The sequence below is a fragment of the Pimephales promelas genome, chromosome 17, assembly GCF_988280905.1.
Source record: "Pimephales promelas chromosome 17, fPimPro1.hap1.1, whole genome shotgun sequence".
Taxonomy (NCBI): Eukaryota; Metazoa; Chordata; class Actinopteri; order Cypriniformes; family Leuciscidae; genus Pimephales; species Pimephales promelas.
In genome coordinates, this window is record NC_142785.1 from 19,689,930 (window position 1) to 19,716,770 (window position 26,841).

Genomic DNA, 26,841 nt, shown 5'->3' on the forward strand with positions numbered 1-26,841 from the left:
TGGGGTCAGAAAGAGTAATAAAATAAATTAATACTTTTATTCAATGACGATACATTAAATTGATCAAAAGTGACAGGAAACACTTTTTTTTTTTTTTTGCTTTCATTTCTTCAAAAAAGGCAAAAATATTTGGCAGCACAACTGTTTTCAACATTGACAATAAGCACCAAATCAAATCATTATCATGTGCCACTGAAGACTGGAGTAATGCTGCTGAAAATGTCAGGATCAGACCTCATCACAGGAATGAATTACATTAAATACACAAAATATATTAAAATAGAAAACGAAAAATTTAAATTGTAATAATAGTTAATAATATTACTGTTTTTTATTTATATATTTGATCAAATAAATGCAGCCTCATAAATTTTACTTTTTTTTTGCTTTTTACTTTTTTTATTTTATTTTATTTTATTTTTTTTACTTTTAAAGTCACAAGTGATCATAAAAAGCACCAAGTTTTGGAACAGAGTTAAAGCATTCTATTCTACAATCACATTTTAAACAACAATAAACTGATTTGATGTAGAATTTTAAGAACAAAGTAATTAATTTTTTTTTTTTTTTGGTGTGTGTGTAGTTATTCTCTATTCTCATTACTCACTATTCTCATATTACTGCCATTCTTCCCTGACCGGCTGGGTCTCTTGCTCAGAGCAATATCTGAGCGTCAAATACACCACCCAACCAGAAAATTCCAACTTGTTGTCTGTACCAACCTCGGGGAGGAGTAGCACCCATGGTAGTGCCAGAGGCTCCTCCCCACTGCCTTTGTACAACAGCAGTGGTAGAAACACTCCACAGGCAGGGAATGGTGGTGTGGCCCTGTCCCTCAACCCCACTACTCTGGCTTTGCTCCAACAACACAACTACATCCCTTACTTAAGAGGTACCACAGCTATTCCGGCAGGCCTTTGTAGCAAACCGCTTACTGACTGCACTTGTGTGAACTTACGTGTGCACTTGAATTTTATTGGAAAAAGATTAACTTCCCCTTGATGAAATGAATGAACGAGTGCAATACTAAAAAAATGCTTTCTAAAAAACGTAAATAAGACTGCCACAAAGTGAATGAAGTTCTTGCTCTTGTAATTTGATTGCAACACTAAAGAACTAGAGCTTCATAAGGGTTTGCGTTCACAATGGACAAGCAAATTGTAGACATGAAATTACTACCCTATCCTTTATCCACCTTTCCCGAACAGGAATTGATACAGGATTCAAACAGGAAGCAAAGTCTGAAAGTAGGCCTAGGACAGCCCTTCACCTCATTTTGCCTTCTCACGGTAAACCCTAAAAATCAGCCTCTCTTTCACTGTGTATCACCAGTGTATTACAGTGATGTGAGATTGTAGGTGTACCGCAAGGTTCTGTCTTCGGACCAATTGCTTGCTGGTATTGTGTAGAGTTTGTATGTCCAATCATTTTGCATGGAAAACCTGTGGGTATTCATTATATTTGAGCTGAAACAGTAACTTTATGCACAAATAACTTTATGGTGACCATTACTATGCATTTATTTGTAGTGTTGTTGATGTTGTGTTTTGTCTGACTGGTGAGGGGAAATTTTCTGCCATGCGTTTGATATTCAAAGTGACTCTCTGTATGTTTGTCTTAGTGTTGCCGTTTACTTTGTGGTTGTCATTTCTCTCTTTTCAGAATTTTCAAGTGTTATTTGTAAATTATGTTATTTAACTTAACCTGCATACTCAGACAGGCAGTCATTTTCATATGGATATATAGTGTAGTCAAAAAGTCTGAGACAACTAGTTAAAATGTTTGAATTTTGGATTTTTAATTCTATACTAATTTAATTACAAATTATACTATAAAATTATTACCGAATTTCAATTCAGAGTAAATTCAGAATTTCAAAACAGATCAATATCAGAACATGCAGCAAATTTGCTCATTCAATTGCTGACCTTGAAATAATGCAGAAACTTAACTATTTCTTATTTTTAATTTTAAATTTTAAATCCTAAAAGATTCTGTGTATTCATTTTATGTATATTTAAAATATATTGGAGAGTATTTGTTCATCAATAAAAGATGCCTGTGTTGAGGAGGAAAGTATGATGGAAAACAGGAAAATCCTTTATATTTACTGTAAATCAGGCTACAGATTTTGGTTTTGTGGTTTCTCTGCAAGAAGTAAAAAGAGCGGGAATAAAGTTCACAGGCGAAGATTAAAGGGATAATTTGATGAGCTGTAATTTTGGGTTGGTTTGCCAGGCACAGTGGCATAAACTTTGGCCTTGTGCAGTTCCGGGCCAACCCTTTAATGCAGCATAAATGTACATTGAGGTTGTGTTTGGAGTGCGCTGTTTATGATTTACTTAGCTGTCTAATTGACTTTTTATTGGTAAAGGAGCCACACAAGAGGAAAATCAGCTCTTCCTTACAAATGCAAAACCATTGCATAAAGTAGCTGCCTCAATCTGGTCATATCACCAATGAGTTGGGTTTCTAAAATGAAATCATTCACAGAATATTTGTTAGTGATGAAATACATGCTGCATTACACTCAGCTGACACAAGAAGGGCGTCGCAATCGCAATAAAATCAAATTTTGATGAGTAATGGGGAGCATCGAGACCTTCATACTACATGTGCTCCAGTGTTGTGATTTGTGAATGTTTGGTGTGTTTTATGACAATTTCCTGCTCCCCCAGCTCCAGATGTGTGGATGATTTTCCCCTGATACAGGGTGATTTTTTTATTTATTTTTTTACTAACAGCACTTTGTGTGTTTAATGGTGTGTGCATGTGTCTGAAGGACAGTTGCAAGTGTGTATGAAAGAGAGATTTAAAAGAAAAAGGAGACGGAGAAAAATACATGTCGGTGTATTTATTTTTTGTTTTCAAAATATGCAAATGACTTCACATTGATTTAAATAAAACATTTTAGTGAATAGTTGAATAAGAGATTCTCTCTCTTTTCTTTTAGTCTCAGTTTGGTAATAGACTATGATTATGAATACCTAATCTTTTCCCCTTAAGATGATGAAGACGTCACGATTCAGCCAGCCAATATTTGTCTATTTTTCGGTCTATGTTCAATTCATGTTGAGTTGTCTGCTCAGTTCAAGCAGAGCATGAAGCTCGAGTCTCTGCTGAACAGATGCTGTCAGTATAAACAGACTTTCACAATTTCCAATACAAAGACAAATTGGTCTTTTTTAAGCTGGCTGTATTGTGAGGTTTATCGGAACATTTAAAACTCAATGCAGCCCAATTCTGGAAACCCTGTTAAATATTCTTCTCTTTCCTTTTCTTTTTCGTGTCTGCCGTGACCTTCACCCCCAAGGTAGTGAAAGTGGGCGGAGTACCCCCAGTCTCTCCACCTATTCTGATGGCAAATCTCCTTCTTCTACATATGTTGCAGCTCCACGGCATTTCCATGTCCCAGGTAGGTGCTTAGTCCTTAGCTCACATCACTCCCTGTCTTCTGTAAAATGTTGAATCCTCTTTTATCGAAAAATCTGTCAGACTCAATAATTCATTTTCATATACCGGTAGTGTCAATTTTGTACATTTATAATTCATTATTGCAAGCAAAGCCCTATTTTTAGTACATAAAAGAAACTCACTGTCATTGCTCGTCCCTGGATACGTTTAAAATAAACCTAATGATCAGTTTCATGTGTTTTCTGCCCATTTTTTCTAATGACGTCTTGTTTCCAATACTGGCAGAGGCTGAAACGGCTCTTAAAATGTCCCACATGTGTTAGATTAAATGACGGATTTTTTTCTAGAAGTAATGGTTGAGACACAGACGTGGGGTTGAGATGAGCTAAACAAGCTGTAGAGATACACATGCTGTGTCAATTATTAAGACATTATGTCATTGCAATTACACCATTTATCTCCCCTTTTCCTCTTGGCGTAGCTCATTTTAGGTGACATTTCTGTCTTCTTAGTTGAAAATGAGTTGTTATATGTTTATAGTGTATAATGCAGAAAAAAATCCATAATTCAAATCCATTTTTCAAAGCCGAGGATTTTGTCTAAGGCAAAATGCTTGATCGTTGCATGCCGACCATGAACATTTCTGCACATTGTGATAATGAAATGAATTACAAGAATCTTTTACAGCATCATATACTGCATTTGCTGCCTTTTCTTTTGCCCTGACTCCATGCTCTAATAACTCATGCTTCTTTATTCATCTTCTTTCTTATTCTCTTACTTCCTCTCTTCCTCTCTTTGTCTTCCATTCTCAGAGGTTAAAGTCAAAGATAATATCTATAGAAAGCCCCCTATCTACAAACAGCATGGTACAGTCCAGTCTCCGTACAATCATGTTTCTTTGCATGCTGTTACGCATGTCACCATGGTACCTTTTGCCATGAAACTGTAACCTTAGTTTGACCCTCCTTCTGTCTGCTGGTTTCCATTTCAGCTCCAAACACTAGGCCTTAAGTTTTACAAATCCAAGAAAAAGGTTTGGATTTGACAAGGTACATATATTGACCACATGCAAAGGGTCATATTTCATGCATATTTATTGTGTTTATTTGGAATAGCAATTAGCTCTGAAGAATTATTATTGCTGATTAATGCCAAGTTACTTGCAGATAATTGTTGTTTTGTATGTATTTGGTGTTACATATATACTACTGTTCAAAAGATTTGGGGTTGGTATGATCTTTTATGTTTTTTTTTTCAAGAAGTCTATTGCTTACCAAGGCTGCATTTATTAGATCAAAAATACAGTAGAAACAGTAATATTTTAAAACATATATATTAAAGTATATTTTATTCATTTGATGGCAAAGTGGTATTTTGCTCAATTCTTCAGTGTCAAATGATCCTTCAAAAATCTGATTTTTTTTTTTACTGACCCCAAACTTTACATTTTATGTAAATAATGCCTTTGATATGATGTTTTCATAGACAACATCCTACATTTTTATGTGTGCAATTTTATGGTATTGGTTAACCCTGACATGGAAACAGCAGTCAGATAAAATCTTTCTTTTATTTTCCGGCCTCTGTCCAGCCATACATATGTCAGTTGCAGTATAGTTTCCCATCTGTCTGTGGTGTTGTATTGTACTTTAGATGCTAGACAATGTTTGGTGTCTGTGTAACTCGGTGTAACTCAATGGTTTGGTGAAATGTCAAAGGCATTTGTGTAACTCATTGTGATTGGTTCAAAGACATCAGTAAAGCTCATTGTGATTGGGTGGTAAAGCTATTAATCACTTGACTCGTTTCTTTTGTCCTTGTTTCTGAATTTCCCCCTTCACCCTGATTGACATTGTGTTTGGTTGTCACACTTTTTGTGTTTGGTTGAAAACCATTGTGTTTGGTTTTCACTTGCTTGTTGATTTTGTCCGTAAAAAAAAACTCACCTAATCAATAGTGAGATTTTTTTCAAACCCTGTCTAAAATCAAACTACACTGAAAAATCAGATGAAATGTGATTTTTTAAATTTTTTTATGTGTTTGCAGTAACTTGCATGATGTAACTTGTGTCAGTCACCCTCTCTCAAACAGTGGAAACTGTCAATTACGAGATATTTAAACTTTCTTACTGTGCTGCAGCTTCCAGAACCTCCTGGCAAGATGATGACGTAGACAGAAAGGTGACGTATATATTTACATAAACATCTCTTTGTTTTTGTCTATTCTGAACTTTAAGAGTAATTTAATCCAACTGACGCTTGTGAAAAAGAATTACACCTTAGCGTACTTTAAAAAGAGTACTTATTACGAAAATAATATACTTTAAAGGGTTAGTTCACCCAAAAATGAAAATATCTTTTTTTACTCACCTTCATGTCGTTCCGAACCCATAAGGCTTTCGTTTTCTCCTCGGAACACAAATGAAGAGATCGTAAAACGAATCCATATGAATCGAGCGGTTTAGTACAAATTTTCTGTAGAGACATGATCGCTTTAAATGCTGAACTGTTTTAAATTAGGCTTTTATTTACATATAAACATTCATCAACATACACACACTGTAAAGTGATGATAAATTAAAGTTCAAGAATTCTTCCTTGATTTGTGAGAACCAAACCAGGCACGGGCCGGATCGATGGCCCGGACAGACTGTCCAGGGACAATATTCCCCCTGGGGAGTGGTCTCTACACTCCCAAACAGTCCAGTTGATATGGCGCCTTTTCGGCAGAGCGGAAGTCGACCTATTTGTGCCAGAGGACAACGCTCATTGCCCAGTGTTCTTCACGAAGAATAAGGACGCGCTGGCTCAATTCTGGCCCAGCCGCCCTCAGGTAGAGAGGCGCTCTCAAGAGAATCAGGGAATCACGCCGCCTGGTGCTCCTCATAGCCCCGCTATGGGTGAACCAATCATGGTTCCCGGACCTAACGCGGCTGTCACGCACAGCCCCGTGGCTGATCCCGGTGAGAAGAGACCTCCTCTCTCAAGCTCTTGGCTCGATCTGGCATCCCCATCCAGAGCGCTGGTCTCTGCAGGTATGGTTAATCAACGGATACCCATTGTCCTGCCAGAAGGAGTTAAGAACACAAAATCACAGTCTGGAACGAGCTGGTCATCCGCTTCCTGAGAGGAGCTAGAAGGATGAACCCACCGCACGCACCTTCGGTTCCTATTTGGGATCTCTCCGTGATCCTAGAGACCCTAAAGATGTATCCCTTCGAACCACTAGATTCTGCAAATCTAAAATACCTCTCACTCAAAACCGTTTTTCTTTTGGCTCTGTCATCAGTCAAACGTGTGGGGGACTTACACGCGCTATCCGTTAGCGCCGCTTGTTTTGAGTTTGGCCCGAATGACTCAAAGGTCATCCTCAAATCAAGACTTGGCTATGTCCCGAAGGTGATTGGCACTCCCTTCAGAGCCAGGTTATTTCTCTGTCGGCTCTGCCAGCATCCAACAGCGAGGTCATTAGGGCCCTGAGAGCTTACATTACACGCTCCACCCCTTTCAGACGCTTTGAACAGCTTTTCGTTTTGTTTGGTGGGTGCGCCAAGGGTTTTGCTGCCTCAAAACAGTCCCTGTCCATATGGATAGTGGACGCTATTGTTGCTGCTTATGCGTCAAAAGGTCTGCAATGCCCTCTGGGCATCAGGGCTCATTCCAATAGAGGTATGGCCTCTAGTGGGCATGGTCCAGAGGAATTTCCACATCTGTATGGCAGTAGGCTGGGCCTCCCCGTCTATATTTGTGAGATTCTATAACATGGATATTCCCACCTTGCAGAATAGATTTCTCTCAGTCTAATATGTGTATGTTCGGCGCCGCTCTGCATTTCCCATGGGTGCTTATGTATATACATGTGTCGGCCCGCTTGCTGGCCGCCTGAATTCCCACTTTTCAGTGTTTCCCGGATTCCCTGGGACTCATAGAGTGAATGCTTGGCGCACACGGCTTTGACAAGGGGTTCCAGTAGCGTAAGCTAAACTTAGAGAGAACCTCTCGTAAGAGAATGTACTCGATTACTAATGTAACGTCGGTTCTCTCTAGAGAGGGAACGAGTATTGTGTAACCGGCCGTGAACGCACGCTTTTCACTTCAGATGATGAAACCAGGGAAGCAGCCTCTGAGCCGTGCTTTTATACGCTAAGCCACACCCACTTGAGCGGGCTGTGACGCGTAGTGGGCGCAAATCGCCACCATTGGGCGTGACGTCACACCAGTGGTTGGCTGCTGCAGTTGCCGCAGAGCTGCCAATGAGCACGCAAGTCAGCCTGCTCTAGGTCTGCTAGCTTCTGCACTGCGTTGACAAAGAATACAAAATTAAGGATCATTTTTGGCTTCAATATCTCGAGAAAAGATGACTTTACCCGTAGTGGAAGCTAAACTTACGCGATACGAGGCAACCATAACAAGGTTATGTTAGGTAACCAAGTACATTTTAGTATGTTGGTCAACACATCGAAATAAATGTTCTCCTTTAACGCAAGACAATATATTATTAAAATATAATGATTTAATAATTAAGTTTAAATAAAATAATTTTTAATAAAAAATAATGTTTTGGTAATGTAATCAAACTTAAATGTTTTTCATTGTGTATTTTTCATTTTATTATTTTGGTTGGTTATATAATCTGTATTTCTGACTCAATAGACCAGAACAAGTTGGATGAACCTGAAGAGTGAGATTGATGGACAGTCTCCAGATCTTGACCCCAGGACCTCCACCCACAGCTTGCCCACCGATATGTCTCAACCCAGTGAGTAGACAAATAATGATTTCATGAAATCCAAACTCCAGTCATGTCAATTCACTCAGCGGCCAGCATAGAAACATCCATAACCAGCTATTTTCTATGTAGGCAATAGTGAAAATGCATAAATGGAGAACAAAATATGCAAAACTGTTTGTCAACACAGTAATTTAAGTGAATCTGACAACAGTTGTACTATAATCAAACCTATAATAGATTATGTAAGGGTTAATGCCCGACGAGGTGTCCATTGTCAGGTTTTAATGGACGACGGCGAGGCGTGAACCGGCCGACGCGCAGCGGAGGACGGTTGCCTCCGCCGAAGTCCATTAAAACCTGACAATGGACACCTCGGAGGGCATTAACCCGCTTATACCATGGTCACTTGCCAAATAAAACATTTTTAAAACATCAGTTTATATTTTAATTAGGCTAAATCTAGTTTTTTTTTAAATAATAACTTGCCTGACGATTTATTTAGTAACTTGAGATATAGTCCGCTCAGCTTGTAGAACCCTTCAGGTCCAAACTGCAATTTTTTTTTTCAAGAAACACAAAGGTAACGTTAGGCATAGTTATTTTTTATTACACATAAAACACTATGTGTTACACTAGTCTACACTAACCACTGCTGTAGATCGACTCTCCGATGCTGGACTGGAGATCCGTCAAATAATGTCGGTGACATCGATGCGAGAGCAGTCTGCGGGCTTACTGGGCTCCGTCAGTCCGTGAGAGACTGACGAAAAAACGAAGTCGCTCATTGTTGTATTAGTAGGCTATGTAATATCTAACTTGTAAAGCTTTTGTTCATATTACGATGGAAGGAGGTGCACGCTGAATTCGTTTTATCATGAGGGTTTATTAACTCAAAATTACACAGGCAAAGTGCTCACTCTTATCTCGCTGGATGCATACCTAACTCTGAACTCTCCAGAGCTATATCGTATTACTGACGTGTGACATGGCCAATAAGAACACAAGATATTATGTCTATGGCATATGATTGGTTCTTAGCAGAATAACGTTAGATGTTTGTTTTGATAGAGCAAATTGTTAACGGATACTTTGACTGCCTGTTGCTATGGTTACTCACAGCTGTTGTGGGCAGCGGATTTATTTATTCATTTCGAATGGTAAACAGGCAGTTTCACCAGAACTACTTTACTAGGTGTCCTCTATCACTTTTTAACGGACACCCTGCAGCCAATCAGAATCGAGTATTCACCCAGACCATGGTATGAATACTATTAATATAATCAATGTTTTTTTTTCAGGCTGTTTCTCTGTGTTTGTGCTTTCTAGAGTAAACAGACTTGTGTAATTGTCTTTTTTAACTTAAAGGCAAGACTTTATTTCTTACAGCTGTCATAATAATCTTTTCCTCCTTAAACTGCCAAACTCCCCTTGAACATGATGCTAGAGGAAAGTGCCATAAATCGATATAAACCATTCAACCAACTCTGTTTTACAGACTTTCCATACAACAAGTCAGCTTCGCTGCCAGGATATGGGCGGAACGGCATATACAAGGTAAACCTTACAAGACCTGATAACTGCACGTAGCACCCCGCAAACTTTTTGATACTCCATCTGTCCGTGATTTTTGGGAATATATGTGAGCTGTGGTCACAAATGCTGTCATTTGCTCTCTCAGCAGTGAAGAATGTTGTTTGATCCTAGTTTGATTTGTCAAACCCAGCTGCTGGGACACGGATGGCTGTTGTTGTAATCGCACACATCAGGACACACAGTCACAGATCAGTTAGTGTAGAGATTTAGCTGAGGAAGCCATAAGGCTGAGAGAGTATGTCTGTTAGAAGTGTGTCTTGCTCCCACCCTCTGGCTGTTTTCCATGTTCTACTTTGATCTTGAACTAGAAACCTTGCTCCCTTAATGAATTATCCTCTGTAATGAAGAGCAAATGTGCTTCCACCGCAGAAAACCCAGGCACACGCATTTATTAAGTATCTAATTCAGATCTTTTATCTCGTATGCAGAGTGCCGGTGTCTTTGTTTGGGAATGGTTTGAAAGCTTCTCCTGTTCACTAGGTGGCAGTATTTTGCAACTGTTTCTTTGTATCCAACTCCCAGGACAATAAACTACTTGAAAGCAGAAACATTACCTATTCCTCATATCTAATCTGGTCTGACTTAGTGTCAAATTTCCCTCTTACTTTCCACAAGCATTCATGTGAGCATGTGAAACAGAGAGATGGTCATAGATCAATATTTAACCAAATACAAGCTCCAGCCCTGAGGATTCAAGCCTCTGTCTGCACTAGACTTTAACCTTTAACCTCAGGAAATGAAAGAAAAACTTTCACAGTTTCAGCAGCCGCTCTGTTCAAACATGATATTGTTACTCTCATTTGATAGCAAAAATAAATGGTCAAGGCACGGCGAAACGTTTCCAATGAGATTTTCGTAACCTTCTTAAAACCAGACTTCGGTTGATCCTTTAGGGTATTAATATGCTGGTAGTCAAAACTGCTCTTTGAATAAAAGAGGGATATTTGTGTTGTGGGATTGCCATGCACTGTATACAGTTTTCATAAATGCCAAATGTTCTCATGGATTTCTCCTTACTAGGCGGCTGATCTTAGTGAGGATGATATAGATCATGACTCATCTTGGAGTGGAATGAGAGGTGAGTGAGCATTTAACTTGTTTAGATGATAGACGAGATGTATTTGAACTTCACAAGCTTAATTATTGTAATTTGTCTCTCCCTTTCTGTTTTTTCAACCTCTCTCCTGTTTTCCATCCTTTCCTCAGAGTATAAGGTAAGTTCTGGTGTGTTGACCCCCATTGTAGCCGACCCTAAAATAAAAAAAAAAATTAAATTTGGTTGATTGATTGATTGATTCTACAAGAAATATTTTTGAATACCACCTATATACCTGGTTCAATATTCTGAAAAATTATTGCAATTTAAAGGTGCATTGCGCAACATTTCATGTTAAAAATACCCGCTTTTCTAACACATGCTTAAACATTTGCCTGATGGGCTGAATGAGCCATTCTCTGATCACTGCGATTGCCTCTATAATCCTGTTCAGTAAAATAAATAAGAGGGATTCAGGACAGAATTTGAGAATGGGCGTGACGTCATGTGCGTACACGCTCACCTGGCTATCTCTGGCAGGTTTGTGTATTCGTCGCCATTTTCCGTATCAGTGAAGACAACTTGAGCGACAAAACTTTAGTCAACTTTCGACAAAAGTAGAAAATGGATTCAAAGAGACCGGCTTGTAGTTCGTTCCAAACCCCAGCGCAATCTCCAAAAAGAAAATAAAAACATTTGTCTAGTGTCAGGCGTCGGAATAAGACGAGAGTCAACATCGGGAAGGCTTTCAACAAATGGAGAGATCTCCGGTCTGCTCTAAGGCTCAAACGGGATCCTATACAAATTCATAATTTATATTATTCATGAACGTGTTTCCATTTATGATTGAATTATTATCGATACAGTAAGCACATAAAACAGTTCAACATGGATAGATGCAAACAAAAACCGAACTGGTCCATGAGCGTGCTCACCTCTGGTTGCAGTTTCGCTTGTTGCCAGAGGGGGCATAGTTCTGCAAAAACTCAGAGACTTGCGCAATGCACCTTTAAAACAACTTATTACTATTTTAATATATTTTAAAATGCAATATATTCTAGTAAAGGCAGAGCTAAATTTTCAGCAGTTAATACTTCAGTCTTCAGTGTCACTTGATCCTTCAGAAGTCATTTTAATATGCTCATTTAATAATCAAGAAACATTTCTTTTTATTATCAATGTTGAAAATAGTTGTGCTGCTTAATATTTTTCTTGAAACTTTTTTTCAGGATTCTTTGATGAATAGAAATTTGAATTGAAATTTAAATCTTGAAAACATTATGAATGTTTACTTTCTTTATTGTCACTTTTGATCAATTTAATGTATCTTTCCTGAATATTCCCAAGTATTAATTTCTTTACTTACTGACCCCAAACTTTTGAGTTGTAGTGTATGTGTGCATCTGTGTAATTGTGTTCTTTTCACATTCATGTGTATTGCAGGTCTATCCCTATGACATGCTAGCTGTGACCCACAGAGTCCGAGTAAAACTACCACGTGATGTGGACCGCACCAGACTGGAGGTAATATTTTATTAGAATTTCAAGAAGACCACTTTTCTTTCTTTCATGTACTCCTCTCTATGTGGCCTGTTTGCAGAATAATACTCAGCCTTAATGCTGTAGAGATCATATTACTGAGTTTAGTTTTTAGTGTGATTATATTTTAAATATAGGTATTGGGATATTCCAAAGTGCAGAGTCATCATCAAGCGATGATTTTATAATGATTTACACTTAAATACAATTATGTTATTTTGTTTATTATGGAGCGTGGGCTGCGTGGGCAGTTTAATAATCATTTTGTTGGATCATCTTGATCATAAAATATAGACAGCCAGACAAACTGCTGTTTATCCCCACGGCCAACACATAATATATCCTCAGTGTTCCTGGACATTGTGTCAGTGTTATTAGTGGGTTTAAATGGAAAAGGGAGGCAAAATGTCTGGCTCACTTTAACTTCAGCATGAGTAGCGAGAGATGGTGATTTATTGACCCCCCCAACCCCCCCCCACCCCATATAACTGTTAGCTTGGAATCACTGTGGTTAAAATTGCAATATCTCAAAATGTGTGTGTGTATGCGTGTGTGTGTATGTTTCATCATATGAATGCTGTCCTGAAATGAGAGGCCATTGTCACATCTGTTTGAACTGAGCATGATTGGAGTCAGTCTCCCAGCGGGAGACACTTGCAACACCCAAAACTTTCCAAAGACGGTGATTTCAGCATCTATTTGGAGGCATGCAAGATACCCACACATCTGCAAGTGTTACAGTACCACATACAACAGGGTCTAGAAGAATAAAAGTGTATACAAATCCTTTCTGGAATGGTTTAAACACAAATTGAGGTCATAGGCTTAAAAACCTGGCAACTTTTATAGCCCATTCGTGCTCGTAAATAATCCTGATTGTGCTAAAGCCAATGAATGTCCTTAACAAGTGAAAAGCTTTATGGTGACACATGGATATAGATGGTTATAATTATTGTCAATATTGTATTTTTCACTCTGTCTTTAATCTATAATGAAGTTTACGTCATGTAGATATTGTTAGCAGAGTAAACAGTGCTTAGATTCCTGGCGGGAAGTTCATTTGGGTTTGTTCTGATTAAGGTTGATTATCTTTTTGACAGTGTTATTTTAGGCCTTCATTGATGGATGACTAAATCATAGAGCTATTCTGCATGCTTTAAAGTCATTTTTCCCCACAAAAATTACTTATTTAAAAAAATTACTTAATTAGCTTCACGATTAGTTTAGCCTGCAGGGTGGGAACTTCCATATGGAGGGATTTTTGGGTCAGATTGAAAACTAAAAGGCTACTAAAAGTCTTAAACGAAAACTAAAAGTATAAGTCGAAAACTCAAAGTCGAAGTCAAAAAACCAAATGCCCAATCCTAAATACCAAATGCTCAATCCTAAATACCAAATGCTCAATCCTAAATGCCAAATGCCCAATCCTAAATACCAAATGCCCAATCCTAAATGCCAAATAAATTTTTGACTTCGACTTTGAGTTTTCGACTTATACTTTTAGTTTTCGTTTAAGACTTTTAGTTTTAGACTTTTAGTTTTCAATCTGACCCAATAATCCCTCCATATGACTAGAGTCATTCGGCCCAAACTCAAGACACGTAGCACTGACAGACAGCACCTCCTTTCTTCTTCAGCTCACGCCAGCGAGAAAACATTGTTGACCAATGTTGACCCCCGTTCTGCATAAATCAAAATTCATCATAAATCAAACGGTATTACATTAAAATTGCTATGGGTTTGTTTATTGTATAATATTTATCTGATAAACTAATGCAGTTTTATTTTTAAAGTTTTGCATTTTAAAGAAATCCCCTCTCCCCGGACAGTATGGTGGGCCAAATCAAAGGATACCACAGGCCAACTTTGGCCCACAGGCCCTAGTTTGGGCATCTCTGCTTTAAATTGTTCAGTTAACAAAATTAATTTGCATCGTTTTTAAAAAATAATATTAAATAATTGCATTTATTGTAATTTTTATCATTTCAGAGGCACCTGTCACCAGAGGACTTCTACAACGTGTTTGGGATGACCATTGAACAGTTTGACCGTTTGGCTTTGTGGAAGAAAAATGATCTCAAGAAGAAAGCACGCTTGTTTTAAAATCACGCCTAACCGCTTAATGAAAAGCAAAGATAAAGAGAAAACCTCTTCTCATCTGTCCTGTGTGCATGGAGGGATGAGTGTGAGAGAAACATATATGCAACTTCATCATTCTGCTGCATAGCTACTATCATCCCATCTCACGCTGAGGAAGAGGGAGCGCTTTCACTACGCTGTTTGCCACCTATCTTTGTGCGTGAACGCCACACCACATGGCCTGAATGTTACTCTGATGACGGAGAGCCTGGAGTCAGAACTGAATTCTCCAACACTCTTTGTTTTTCTCTTTGATTGTCTTTGGACAGTCTTTGTGATTACTGTGTTGTATGTATTCTCTCTTTGTGGAAAAGGCACTCAATATTGATATAAGCCACTTTCTTTACATTTTATACCGTTGATAAACATGGCCAACCAGCTCTACATCTAAGTCTTTATGATATGTAATACTACCCATCTTCCCTTGTTGTGCCCTTGTTTTTGACTGCAATGAATGTTGTCCAACGTCTAAATCTCGTCCATGTCTACTCGTGTTCTTTGCTCAATGTCTTTCTCTCTATCTTTTCTCAGTCTCTTCCTGCCTGTTCCTCTTCTTACCTCTTAGACATGATGCTCAGCCATGGCTTGGACTGTAATACAGTATATATCATGTGATATCAGCTTTATGGAAGCTCATTCATCCATGGCTTTAGCATGACCAGGCCAAAGACTCATTCAGAGCAAGAAGTCAACGTGACCTAACCAGCATGACGCAATAAAGCGACAAGAAAAAACCCTCTTCCAGGTCCTTTTTGTCCTTTCCACCCTCGACCGTGACAAGTGAAGGGCAACAGGACACTTTATCGTCGATTGGTTTCCATTTACGCAGTATCATGCTCTGTAGCCCCGCCCACTGTGAAATCTCATTTGTTCCTCTGAACTGTACATTAAATATTAAATAGCTTCTCATTGGCTCTAGTTGCATCTCATCACACATCAGATTGAGAATTTGTATTGCGCCTGGTTAGGAGGACACAGTGTTATGTTTATTAATCTTTACTGTTGCTTAATGACTGTGAGTGCGGACAGCTGGAACAATGCATAGCTTTTGTGTCATATTATGTATCTGTTGGCTTTTTTAGGTCAATGTGCAATTCATCAGATGTCATTATTATGACAACACTGTTATTCAATAAGACATTTAGACATTTAAACTGATATCGGGACTTTGCATACTCTCCATATATATCGTGCACATTACGTATCATCATAAATCTTATCAAATGCATCAGCCAGACATTGCATTGGTCTTTCTCGTTGTTTGAAAATGAAAGTGCTCATTGCAGAGTAAACACTTATTTTTGTATGCATTTTTTTTTGTCATACAGATGTTTGCCAGATCCTTTATTTGCCATTTGCAAATAATTGCAACATTTACTTTAGCATGGAGCCATGCCAAAGTTAACAGTTTCTGTAGCAATTAGTGAAACTAATACAATACGACACTTATAAAGCATGCAGTTCAGTGGGCGCTTCATTTCATTTAAAACACATATAGTATTTTTTTTTGTTTGATTGTTAATAAATGTGTGTGCTGTATATTGATACAAATGTCCATTACACTGGTCATGTCACCCTGCAGGCATGCACTGCATATACTGGAAGCATCACGTAATGGCTTCATATTCAACTTTAGAGTGTAATCATGACATGTTGTTTGATTTGAGATCTGACAGTTACTGAGAGATTGTTTTGCTTCTTCTGACACATTCTTAAGTTGTACCACGTTTGCTCTAGATATTTTGCTCTGATGAAATTGAAATTGGTTCTTTTACTGATGCCAGTTACTCATATTTGCAAAGAAACATGCAAAGTGTTTGGATATATTACTTAAAGATATCAGAAACCGAAACAACATTCAGTAAAATAAGTTTTGACTAATGATAACCATGTGAAATGTGCCTATATCTTGTATGAAATCAATGCATCTTTGGATTTTTTTTTTTAACTGCTCAGCAGGGTAACTCAGTTTGTTTTACTTTATGTTGATTGTGAAAGTATGATGGTTTCTAACTGACTGTAAGTGTGTGCATATTCAAAACTCGTTATTCAGGGTCATAATGCAACATTTTGAATGCAGTAAATTTTAGCCTTTGCCGGTCATGCCAAAATCTGTTGTGCTTGGGAAAATACAGTAAAGCTTGTCTCAAATACATGAATGTGTTTTGGTCTGAATGCGTAGGTGGGAGCCTTCCCAGAAGAACCATGTTGAGCTGCAGAGGACAAATGCGTTAGTCTTATTTAAACAGCTGTAGAAACAGGCACGCGTGTGGGTGTGAGTGGTGTTAGCCTCCAGTACAGCAGTCCAATAGTTCAGGCTAGGTGAGTTCAGATCAGTGTGTTTTCTACACTCTAAAAAATGCTGGGTTGTTTTAACCCAACTTTGGGTCAAATATGGACTAACCCAGCCGTTGGGTTAAATTTTTACATTACATTTTTAACCCAACATTTCGGGTTTGTCCATATTTGACCCAAAATTGGGTTAAAACAACCCAGCATTTTTTAGAGTGTATCATCTTCATACTTTAACAGCACTGTAACCCTTAACCCTTAAAAACCACACCCAAATCAATAATAAACATTAAACATCTGAATTGGTTCAATTTTTTTTTTTTTTTTTTTTTTTTTTTTTGTGGAAATTATTTCAAAATGTATTTTTCTTTGTGTGTGTGAGAAGTCTGGATGAAGGCAGATGTAGGATTGTGACCCAAGAGAACTCTGACCCAACAGTTTTAAAAGCTGCTGGACTACTTTTGCTACTATTACACATTCACATTTTATACCTAGAAAGTTTGAGAGACCTTATGTAGTTGTCTTTGTGTTATGATGAGGTCACACAACATATATGGTTTCCCATTGGTGCGCATGGTTTTGTGCTAATATGCTAACTACTGCATATAACTGTGATTGTGATGTTATTCTGACTGTGCAAAGTTTGGGAAATGTAAATGCACTCATTTTATTCACTGTTTCTTTGAGTTGCTTTGCAAGAAATATTGATATTCATCTCAATAAAAACAGCTATACTTCAACAGTGTTTTTGTGTCTGTAAAGAAACTAAGTAGCTGAACCAGATAGATAGATTCATCTAAATAAAACCATACTTCATTTCAAGTGCTATAATGTAAAGAAAGTTGCTGAAACAAATAGTCTACCCTCAGATAGATAGATAGACAGATAGACAGATAGACAGATAGATAGATAGATAGATAGATAGATAGATAGATAGATAGATAGATAGATAGATAGATAGATAGATAGATAGATAGATAGAAAAACTAAGTAAATACAGGCCTATAGACATTAAATATACTGTATAGTGGAAACTAAAAATGTCTTGCAACACTTCATCTTCCCCCTACCAGTTTTGCTATTGGCTAGAATTGTGTGCAGCGCGTTGCTGGATTGGCTCACACGGTTGTCAATCTCTGGAGGATTTGACAGCGTGAGCGGTCCCCGGAGCCAAGATATGAATCTGAAGACAGGCCAGAGGAACAACAGAGGTGGCCGTTATCAAGTGCACGCGGAGACAGGGCAGGTCCATCTTCTTCCTATAAAGTTATGACGGAAAATAACGGAGAAGGTAATATCCGTTTTAAAATTATTAGACAGTTGTCTCGATTTATGCTTTGGGAAAGAGTCTAGGCTATCCATGAAATGTTTCTTAATTTGTCAATTTCAGTATAGCATTTGGGGTTTAATAAGGACAAGCTCTGCTTTGTACAGTCATTCAACATACATGGAGAAATCCAATTCTCCCTGGCAAATTTTAAGTGTGATAGGCTTGCTTTCCATTGTTTATTTGTTTACAAATGGTAAAAATAACATAAAACAGTTTTTGAAGTTGTTATCCTGCATTAATATGAGTATTTTTTTGGAGCTGCCATCAACCCTTTTCTTGTTTTGGAGCTGAGGCTGAGCACAAAGAAGCACGAGGCATCCTGATGAATGTGTTGCGCTCGTGTTGAATAGCGCGAGCCTGCAGGGATCAGCTGGCGTCTCGAGCCCCAGTCTCTGATTATGCTAAGGGGGGAGGGGCCGAGAGAGAGAGGTTAAAAGATAAAGTAGGAAGAACAAACCCAATTAAATTGATACTTTTCAGTGGGATGACTCTAAACCACTTAGATAAAGAAGCTGGATTATGTTTTTGTGGTTTAAATGAGGATGAAGCATGCTTGTCAATGACAACACCATAATATCTAAGATTGTAATGTTATTTTTACCTTAGTTGACCCTCATTTTTTCTTTAGCAACTGTTGTTCTCAGGTGTTTGGTAAGTTCAGGGATGTTTGTTTAAACAGGGTATTTATATAGCTTAAGGATTTTGGGACCATGTGAAAGTGTTTTTCTTTTCCAGTTAAGATTTCCTCTGGGATTTACTGACAATAGAGCGGGCAAGAACCGTCATCCTGCTCATTGTTAGCATTACTGACCCTGGCTCCGAGATGAGATTGGAAATCAGGACAAAACATAAAAAGCCACCATAGTTGCATGCTGCATCTCACATCTCATTGTCCAGACTGTCTCAAAACAATACCAGGTAAAGAAAATAAGAAAGAATTGACTGGAACAGGTTGGGTTTGGCCAAACACAGTCCTTGGACTCCTTGGCTAGAAATACGATCATTTGGAAAAACAAAGATAAGCATGTGGACAAAGCTCAGTATCTTTGATCAATAGCCAGTGTAGAGTTTAATGGGTGTGACCACGCGCTTTGAGGGATGTTAGTCGAGGACCATCTGGTAAAATGGGCGATGGAGCCTAACTTGACCTGTTCATCTGCATTTGGCTCATTTGGGAATTTGTATCACACAAGCAGGAGGTTCAATGCAGGATGTTCTGCTTCCTAATCAGAGCAGAAACAAAATACTTTTCTTTATTGCATCCCACCCTTGAAAAATAATATTTCCTTCCATTCTTAAGTAAATCCTGATTTTACTGGCAGTTTTAAACATTTTTTTTTCAGAAGTAGAGGTTGATGCCATTTAAGGTGAAAAAGCATGTTGCACCCTAATAGCATAGCTTGTTCATTTACACATTATTTCAAGAATTCATTTCAAGAGGTCATCTGAGGGCTAAATACCATTATAGCTGAGTGTTGCATGGCCTCTGCAAGTGGGAGTTTGGTATTTTTTTCTGATAGCTTGCTGACTGGTCTGTACATGTGGTCCAATGTCTGATTGCTAATGCAGTGACATCATTACTAGTGCACATCTGGACCTGCATTGTTGCAGCATCTGTGTAGGCCAAAGATCAATGGCCGGTTTGCAAGAGAGAAAAAAGCAGTTGTATACAGACATTTGGTGGATGTTCAATAATCACTGCTTTGAATGATGGGGAAGATGTAGTGATTAATGTACAGTACAGTTTTGTTTCTTGTATAGTAACCTGAATTCTACCAGTTCTCGTCCAGGCTGTTTTTTTTCTCTCTTGTGGTTCTAGTCTAGCAGTCTGTGCCTTAGGATAGTTTTCACAGACTAACAGAGTCTCCAGTGGGTTTATATTAGTCTGCCTCAGGATACAGATACAGCATGTCGTTTAATTGTGCATGCGTGTGTGTGTGTGTGTGTCAAATACAGCTGTAAACAGCTGCTGATTCTTTCTCTGACTCAATACCAAACCACTTCCTGACCTCTGACGGTGATTCTATGGAAAGTTTTATATTGGTATAAGTAAAGATGTGTATAGACACATTTGACAGATAAGGAAATGTATCATCAAATTTATGCATTCAGTTCACACTTTTGTACAAAACAACTTTCTGTGGCTTTGTTTGGGAATCGAACCCATGAGCTTGCATCATGCTCTACCAGTTGGGTTCATGTCTTTGTTTTATTAAACCTTTTTATACTCTGTCCTGTTGTGTTTATGTGAGCTGAAAGGCCCTTTGTGAGCACATAAAGTCCACTCACTCTGTCCTAAAGACCCCCAATTAGTTTTTTGGCTTATAGTCCATGTGTATTTACTTTGAAGCCATCTTTTTTAATGTATTTTAATGTAAGGGCGGATGCAGCCTTTTTTAACTTGAATGTGGAAGGCTTCTGGTCTGTACAAAACAGTCTGATACTGCTTGATACCACAAACTGGTATTTATCACATTATTTTAATTTACTATATCGCAATAATAATAAATACTGTTTTTTAGCACAAATAATTTTACAATTTACTGCACATTGTTGTGCTTCTAGTTACTCTATTTACCTATAATGGTTATACTTTGTAGGCTAACCGACAGTTAGCATCACACTGGTTCCCTCAAAAAAAAAAAAAAAACTCAATAGGATAGTCGCCGACTGCAAACGTTATTGCTGGAGATGGGTGCTAAATCTGCACGGGCTGAAAGAGGAGGCCAACGAGGATGTGAGAAGGGTGGTGATTGGTTGGAAAAGTTGCTCCTGGGCTACAGGAATACCTGGAGGAGGGGATCAACATTGCCCTTTGTGTCAGTCCTAAAAAACAGGATGGTCCCCACAGATAAAAAACTGTGGCTTACTGCTTTGTCTCTGGAGGACAGAATTGCCAGAGAGAAGCTCTGGCCCCTTGTTAAAAAAGCAAGAGAGGAGGGGAAAAAAGCTCCTTTCCTTGGCCCCCTCGCTCTAATTGATGGGTCAACTACGCAGACATTGATTAATACTTTCTAAACTGACATTTGATGGACGGGACATCGGGAATCTGCATGGTGACTTCTGTGATACCAAAGTGACTCTAACGGTCTTACTGTCATCGGAGCTTCAGACCGGCAGAACTAATGATGGGTCTTCCTTCGGTTCAAGAAACATTAACAAAGGCGTAGGTTTATGATGCAGTGATGAGCTGAATGATGGGTCTTGCTGTCAAGCTGATGGATCTAATAATGTTTATGGATGAGTTTTAACATTACAGTGTATGAAGCAGGCCGCGATTGCTAAAGAGACAGATATCACATGCGAGTCCCGCTGATATAAAGGATATAAAGACATTTAATTCTACCGAACTATGTGCAGGATAAACTTTTTATTTTTTTTTAAATGAGTGATCGTTTCGCTTGATAAGACCCTTATTCATTGTCTGGGATCGTTTAAGCCCTTTGAACAGTTTGTTTGCTCTGAAACTGTCTTTTGGACCTTGAACCGTTTGGTTCCCATTGAAGTCCATTATATGGAGAAAAATGCTGGAATGTTTTCATCAAAAACTTTAATTTCTTTTCGACTGAAGATAGAATGACATGGACATCTTGGATGACATGGGGGTGAGTAAATTATCAGCAATTTTTTTTTTCAAAAGTGAACTACTACTTTAATAGTGAAACTTTTAGTATAATTACTTCAAAAACATCAATGCTTCCATCTCATTGCTGAGAAATCGAATGCAGTTTTTCAGTAGCAAACCTATTTTATTAATCCTAGTCACAGGGCAGTGTTGACAACGAGTCCTGAATATTTCTGTGTGCGCTGCGTGATCATTCTGTGTTTCTGCTTTGTTAAGACAGCGCATTAATTTAGAATGGTGATTAATGACTCATCCTGCACTACACAGACTTTTGTCCAATCAAATGCTTTCCCTGATACCATCTGCAACCGACTAGCTAGCGGCAAATCATGGTTCATTGCTGAGAGATGCTAAATGCTTTTGGCAATTCAGGGACAAGCCCTTCAAACTGTCCCGTCTCAGACTTTTTTCAATAGGAAATTTCAAACACTTTTTAACAGAATGTTGTGTAATAACAATTATTAAAATTATATATGAATTTATAGGTTGTACAAGTTGGACACATTTTTTTAAAAACCTAATTTAATTTTTATTTTATTATTATCAATAAATATGTGCACAAGTTCAGAGTAACACAAACAGCTGTGCGAGACGTCTCTCCCATAGGTCTCTCCAGAGTTGTCATTCATTCATATTCCCTGCGGCTATGTAACATGACTAGACTGGAGTGGCAAATCTTTCAAGTAAAACATGAAAAAGTGCTGTTGCATGCCTTTTGGCTCTTCTTCAGCTTTGGATATGTTGTCTCATTAGGGTTTCACATCGAGACACAGCCAGAGGGTAGATTTGAGGGCAGCTTTGCTTTTTTTCCCCCCTTTATGTCAAACTCAAAACACTCAAGTGTGTTTATGTTCAAAAAGTAGGTGCTTCAACTTATCCATTTGAGAGTTTGTGTGTTTGTAGACTCAGGGTGTCTGTGCTGTAAACCAAGCTGAACTCAAGGCCTCTGAGTCACTGTCTAGCTGATGCCTCATGCTCTTCAGAAAGATTTACTTTACTTCAGTTGTCTCTTTCTCTTGCTCTCATCATTGAAATATATATGAATCATTTTAAATAAGCAGAGGATTACTGTCATTTCTGTCTCTGTCATTATTTGTTTCCGCCCCTTCCCGTTGTTTGTCTATGAGATGGAAAGTGAGAGAGGGAAAAGCAAATGATTGATGAAGGTGCTGTGGAAAGGAAACTGTGGCAAAGATACAGAAGATGAAAGTCGCTGTGGTTTTTAACGCTCCTGACCACATCACAGACGGAGAGGGATCCGATTAGACTGATGTGGTCAGTGTTATTTGCTGGGTGGAAACTCTGGTGAAGTATTTTGTTTTCAGGGTGTGTTGTCACAGCCAAGGTAACAGTCTTTCTGTAAAGACTTGTTTTATAGCTAACAGATGCTAGAATAGTTAGCATGAATAATTAATGCACCGTGTGCTGTAATTGTTTGTTGCTTTTTGCAGCTACACAATTATTATTTGTTTTCACAGATACTAAAGATTTTCGGTCTGATTGACTTGACTTGATTCAAATGTCAATATTCAACTATAAAATCTGCAGTAGTGTGTAAGCGCATTCCCCTGATGCCAAATAACTTGTTATTGTAAACTAAAACTGACACTATTGTTAGTATTTTTTTTTTGCCAATTGAAAAAAAGCTCAATTAGAATACAAAGATGAAAAACTTAAACTCACCTAATGAAATAAATTGAACTCAAATTAAAACTTAAAATATAAAAAATTAGAGCCAATTCAAAATATTAATAAATAACACTATGATAATAATACTACTAAAAATAACACGTGTAGGCATTAGGCGATCTTGATTTCCTGCTGTATCTGTATCTTTACTATCCTATTAAACCTGCTGACCTTCATGAACTCTCTTTATCTGTCTTTCTTCACCGAATTCTTTCTACTCTAAAAACAAGCGCCATCTGTGTTTTTGGGTTATTGATCGTGCAGGTGTATTTGTACGTGGTATTTAAGCCTTGAGGCAGCTCTCTCATCTTTGTGCAGTCATTTATTTTCCTCTCTGCCGCTCTGCATGCCTTTTCGTGCCTATTTTGTGCCTGTGTCGTTACGTATTTCCTTGCACTCATTTTGATTTGCCAGATGAATAGAGACAGGAATTAAAGAATTCTCCCACACATTCACTGTAGTGCATAAAACAACAATGTGATGGAAACATAAGAGGCCCACTTTATAAGAATCACATAATCCATGGAAAGTGGCAGTGACTAATAGATTATGCCACTTCCTGCAGTGGGTCAAAAAGGGAGTAAGACTGAGTCAGCCTTTGGGTTCTAAATCTCAGTAGGAGTGCATATATTTTAATGCTCCAAAAATATGCTTGAGTGTGTGCAAACAAACTCACACACACCTCTTTTTTATGCTTTTCCTACTCTTTCATGTTTTTAAAACCCAGTTTCCATCCATCAATTCCAATTTATTTTTAGTACGGGCGTATGATATAGACCATTTCACAAGATGTAAACAACACTGGTCCAGAAGCACTTCCTGTTTCAGTTTGTAACTGTTTTCTTTATTTCACATGTAAAGAAAACATCTTAAAGATGTTTGTTTAACGTTTTGATTCAGTTTTAAATGTTCTGTTGGTTGTATTTTATCCCAGCTTTATGTAGTGTTAAAAAACTGAAACAGGAAGTGCTTCTGGACCAGTGTTGTTTACATCTTGTGAAATGGTCTATAGGGTGTTGATGAAGGCAACCTGTCCTTTGGGTAAAATGCTTAGTTTGGATTTTAGCCAAGACTTGTTTTCTAGTGTTTTTGGAATAGTGGATTCAGGCTTTTCTGTACTAAGTGGATGTGCTTATGTGCATTTATAGATCTGCTGGTAAAAATAATCAGGTGTTCAGTATGTGTTTTAAAAGTGTAGCTTAACTTCTGGTTACAATCTGGAAAGTTTGAGAATTTAAGTGCTAAGACCTCCACACTGTCCTTTTAAATTGACTGTGCATTTAGGTTAATGTCAAGGTGTTATGATTTATGGGAATACTTTCCTTCTTACTCTGTATTTCACCCTTGACACACCCACACAGATCCCACAGGCTATTCATACTGAAGCTTCAAGATTAGTGTGCTTGAACACCAGTACTTTTTTTGTCTGCTTTTGGTTTGTTTGGTGTCAGAGTTTGGTTTGCTTTGGTTGGTGGCAAAAGAGGTCTTCCTAGACTTATGCATTCATAACATCAGCTGTTCTTGTAATCTTAAGAAGTTATCAAAAAAATGTCTTAAGAAGAAAATAACTGGCTATTATGTTATCTGATTGATGGGTGTTCTTTCATTAGACTTGCTGAAAAAACACACCTTTGTGCTGCTTTTAGATTACCGTAATAATAATAAAAAAGCATGCACACTATTTTCATTGCAACTGGCTTGACAGCAGTTAAGAAATTTGGGTTATGCATTGCTTTTTAAAAAATGCCATGTATTTTATAGTCTCAGGATGGAGCAGTCTGTTGCATTCCTTTATGAAGTTAAAGTGAATGTGTTTGTGAGTATGTGCTTCCTGTCTGTAGATGTCCGTTCATTTCCAGTGTTTGTATTTGGGTGTTTGTTTGAGTGGCACTGAGTGCACGACATGTACACTGTAAATGTAATGTTAATAAATAAAACAAAGATTATTTAAGTACTTTTTACAAGATAATTCAAATTTAGTCTTTCTACCTTAGAATGTGTCATTTGCCGTTTCTTTGTAACTGGTTGTGACACTGTATGAGTGAAAATTGTTTCAAAGTAAATCCAGCACTTTTTTTCCCCCAGTGTATAACCTATAGCAGCTTCTACTTCTTGTCCGCAGTAAATCTTTAGTCTTTGTGGCCATACATAGTTATAGCGAAACTCTCTTAGAGGTGTGAGCATTAAGATCATGGCATTCTTTAGAGGATTAAACCACACATACTGTAAAAGAGGCATTTGCGGTCTTAGATTTAAATACACTTGGTAGGATTGGATTTGAAAGCCGTGAGGTAATGGTTATGGCATTTTAATGCAGCAATATGAAGAGAAAAATCAGCAAGCAAGCTAAAAAAAAAAAAAGTAGTTCACTTTTAAAAAAACTTTTTCTGATAATTTAGTCACCCCGATGTCATCCAAGATGTCCATGTCTTTCTTTCTTCAGTTGAAAAGAAATGAAGGTTTTTGATAAAAACATTGCAGGATTTTTCTCCATATAATGGACTTCAATGGGAACCAAAGGGTTCAAGGTCCAAAAGACAGTTTCAGTGCAGCTTCAAAGGGCTTTAAACACACCAGACGATGAATAAGGGTCTTATCTAGGACCCTTCGACTCATGACTCGAAAAAAGATTTGTTCATTTTGAGTTTGAACAGGAGAGTCACGAACGCTCATCACAGAACAGAGCAAGACGAGCATTTGTGCTTATAAAACTTAAACTTTTTTATTTATTTTTTAAATGACCGATCGTTTCCCTATATAAGACCCTTATTCTTATTCATATTATATTTTTTTACTGAATGTTTCTTTAGTTAAAGATTTGCTAATCACTTTAAGAAGTTGAAAGTTTCTATCCAGGAAGAACAGGATATATACATCAAGTATTAGATATGCCATTATTTTCTGGCTTTAAATCTACTTAAATTGATTTCGATGTATCATATATTTAACACATCACATTATTCAACAATTCTCTAAAATGTCACTTTTTTTTCCATATTGTAGTGCATTAGTTTTCATTTGGGTGGAATATTTAGTAAATATGTTGTGGCAGTAGATGCTGTGTGTGTGTGTGTGTGTGTGTGTGTGTGTGTGTGTGTGTGTGTGTGTGTGTGTGTGTGTGTGTGTGTGTGTGTGTGTGTGTGACTTCACACTTGTCACTCAGTGTGTGATAATTGTTGTTGCTGTCATTCGGCACTCTTAAATTGAAGCTTTGTAGATGTTTCTTTGGAATGCTATTCCCATAATCCCTCTCTCCTCAATGGTCTGCTCATTGGCTGCACACAGAGCCGCCACCTCTTATGCTGTCCTCACAGTGAATGTTGAGTATAATTTTACAGTGTTTACAAAACACAAATCTGATAGACGGGAATTATATTTTGTCTTTACATGCTACATTACACGAAACAACACAAAAATGCAACAGAAAAGGTAACAAAACAATATAAAAAG

General features: G+C 37.8%; 2 protein-coding genes across 10 annotated transcripts in view; both read left to right on the forward strand.

The window, feature by feature from the left end:
* ablim2 (actin binding LIM protein family, member 2) overlaps window positions 1-17,487 on the forward strand; it is a 65,144-nt gene extending 47,657 nt beyond the window's left edge. Inside the window, exons 12-21 of one of the 9 annotated variants that reach the window (XM_039661360.2) lie at window positions 659-892; window positions 3,314-3,415; window positions 4,230-4,283; window positions 5,557-5,597; window positions 8,070-8,175; window positions 9,644-9,702; window positions 10,762-10,819; window positions 10,948-10,955; window positions 12,221-12,301; window positions 14,306-17,487. In XM_039661360.2, the coding sequence (XP_039517294.1) occupies window positions 659-892; window positions 3,314-3,415; window positions 4,230-4,283; window positions 5,557-5,597; window positions 8,070-8,175; window positions 9,644-9,702; window positions 10,762-10,819; window positions 10,948-10,955; window positions 12,221-12,301; window positions 14,306-14,419 (857 nt within the window). In that variant the 3' untranslated portion in view covers window positions 14,420-17,487. Of the gene's footprint in view, window positions 1-658; window positions 893-1,208; window positions 1,290-3,313; window positions 3,416-4,229; window positions 4,284-5,556; window positions 5,598-8,069; window positions 8,176-9,643; window positions 9,703-10,761; window positions 10,828-10,947; window positions 11,798-12,220; window positions 12,302-14,305 lie in introns of those variants that run through there. The other 8 variants (XM_089122086.1, XM_089122087.1, XM_089122085.1 and 5 more) reach the window with 8 other exon arrangements.
* A 441-nt stretch (window positions 17,488-17,928) lies between these two features.
* The window catches only part of afap1 (actin filament associated protein 1), a 58,911-nt gene continuing 49,998 nt past the window's right edge, over window positions 17,929-26,841 (forward strand). Inside the window, exon 1 of the mRNA XM_039661420.2 lies at window positions 17,929-18,038. Coding sequence (XP_039517354.1) covers window positions 18,017-18,038 — 22 coding nt within the window. The 5' untranslated portion in view covers window positions 17,929-18,016. The remainder of the gene's footprint in view (window positions 18,039-26,841) is intronic.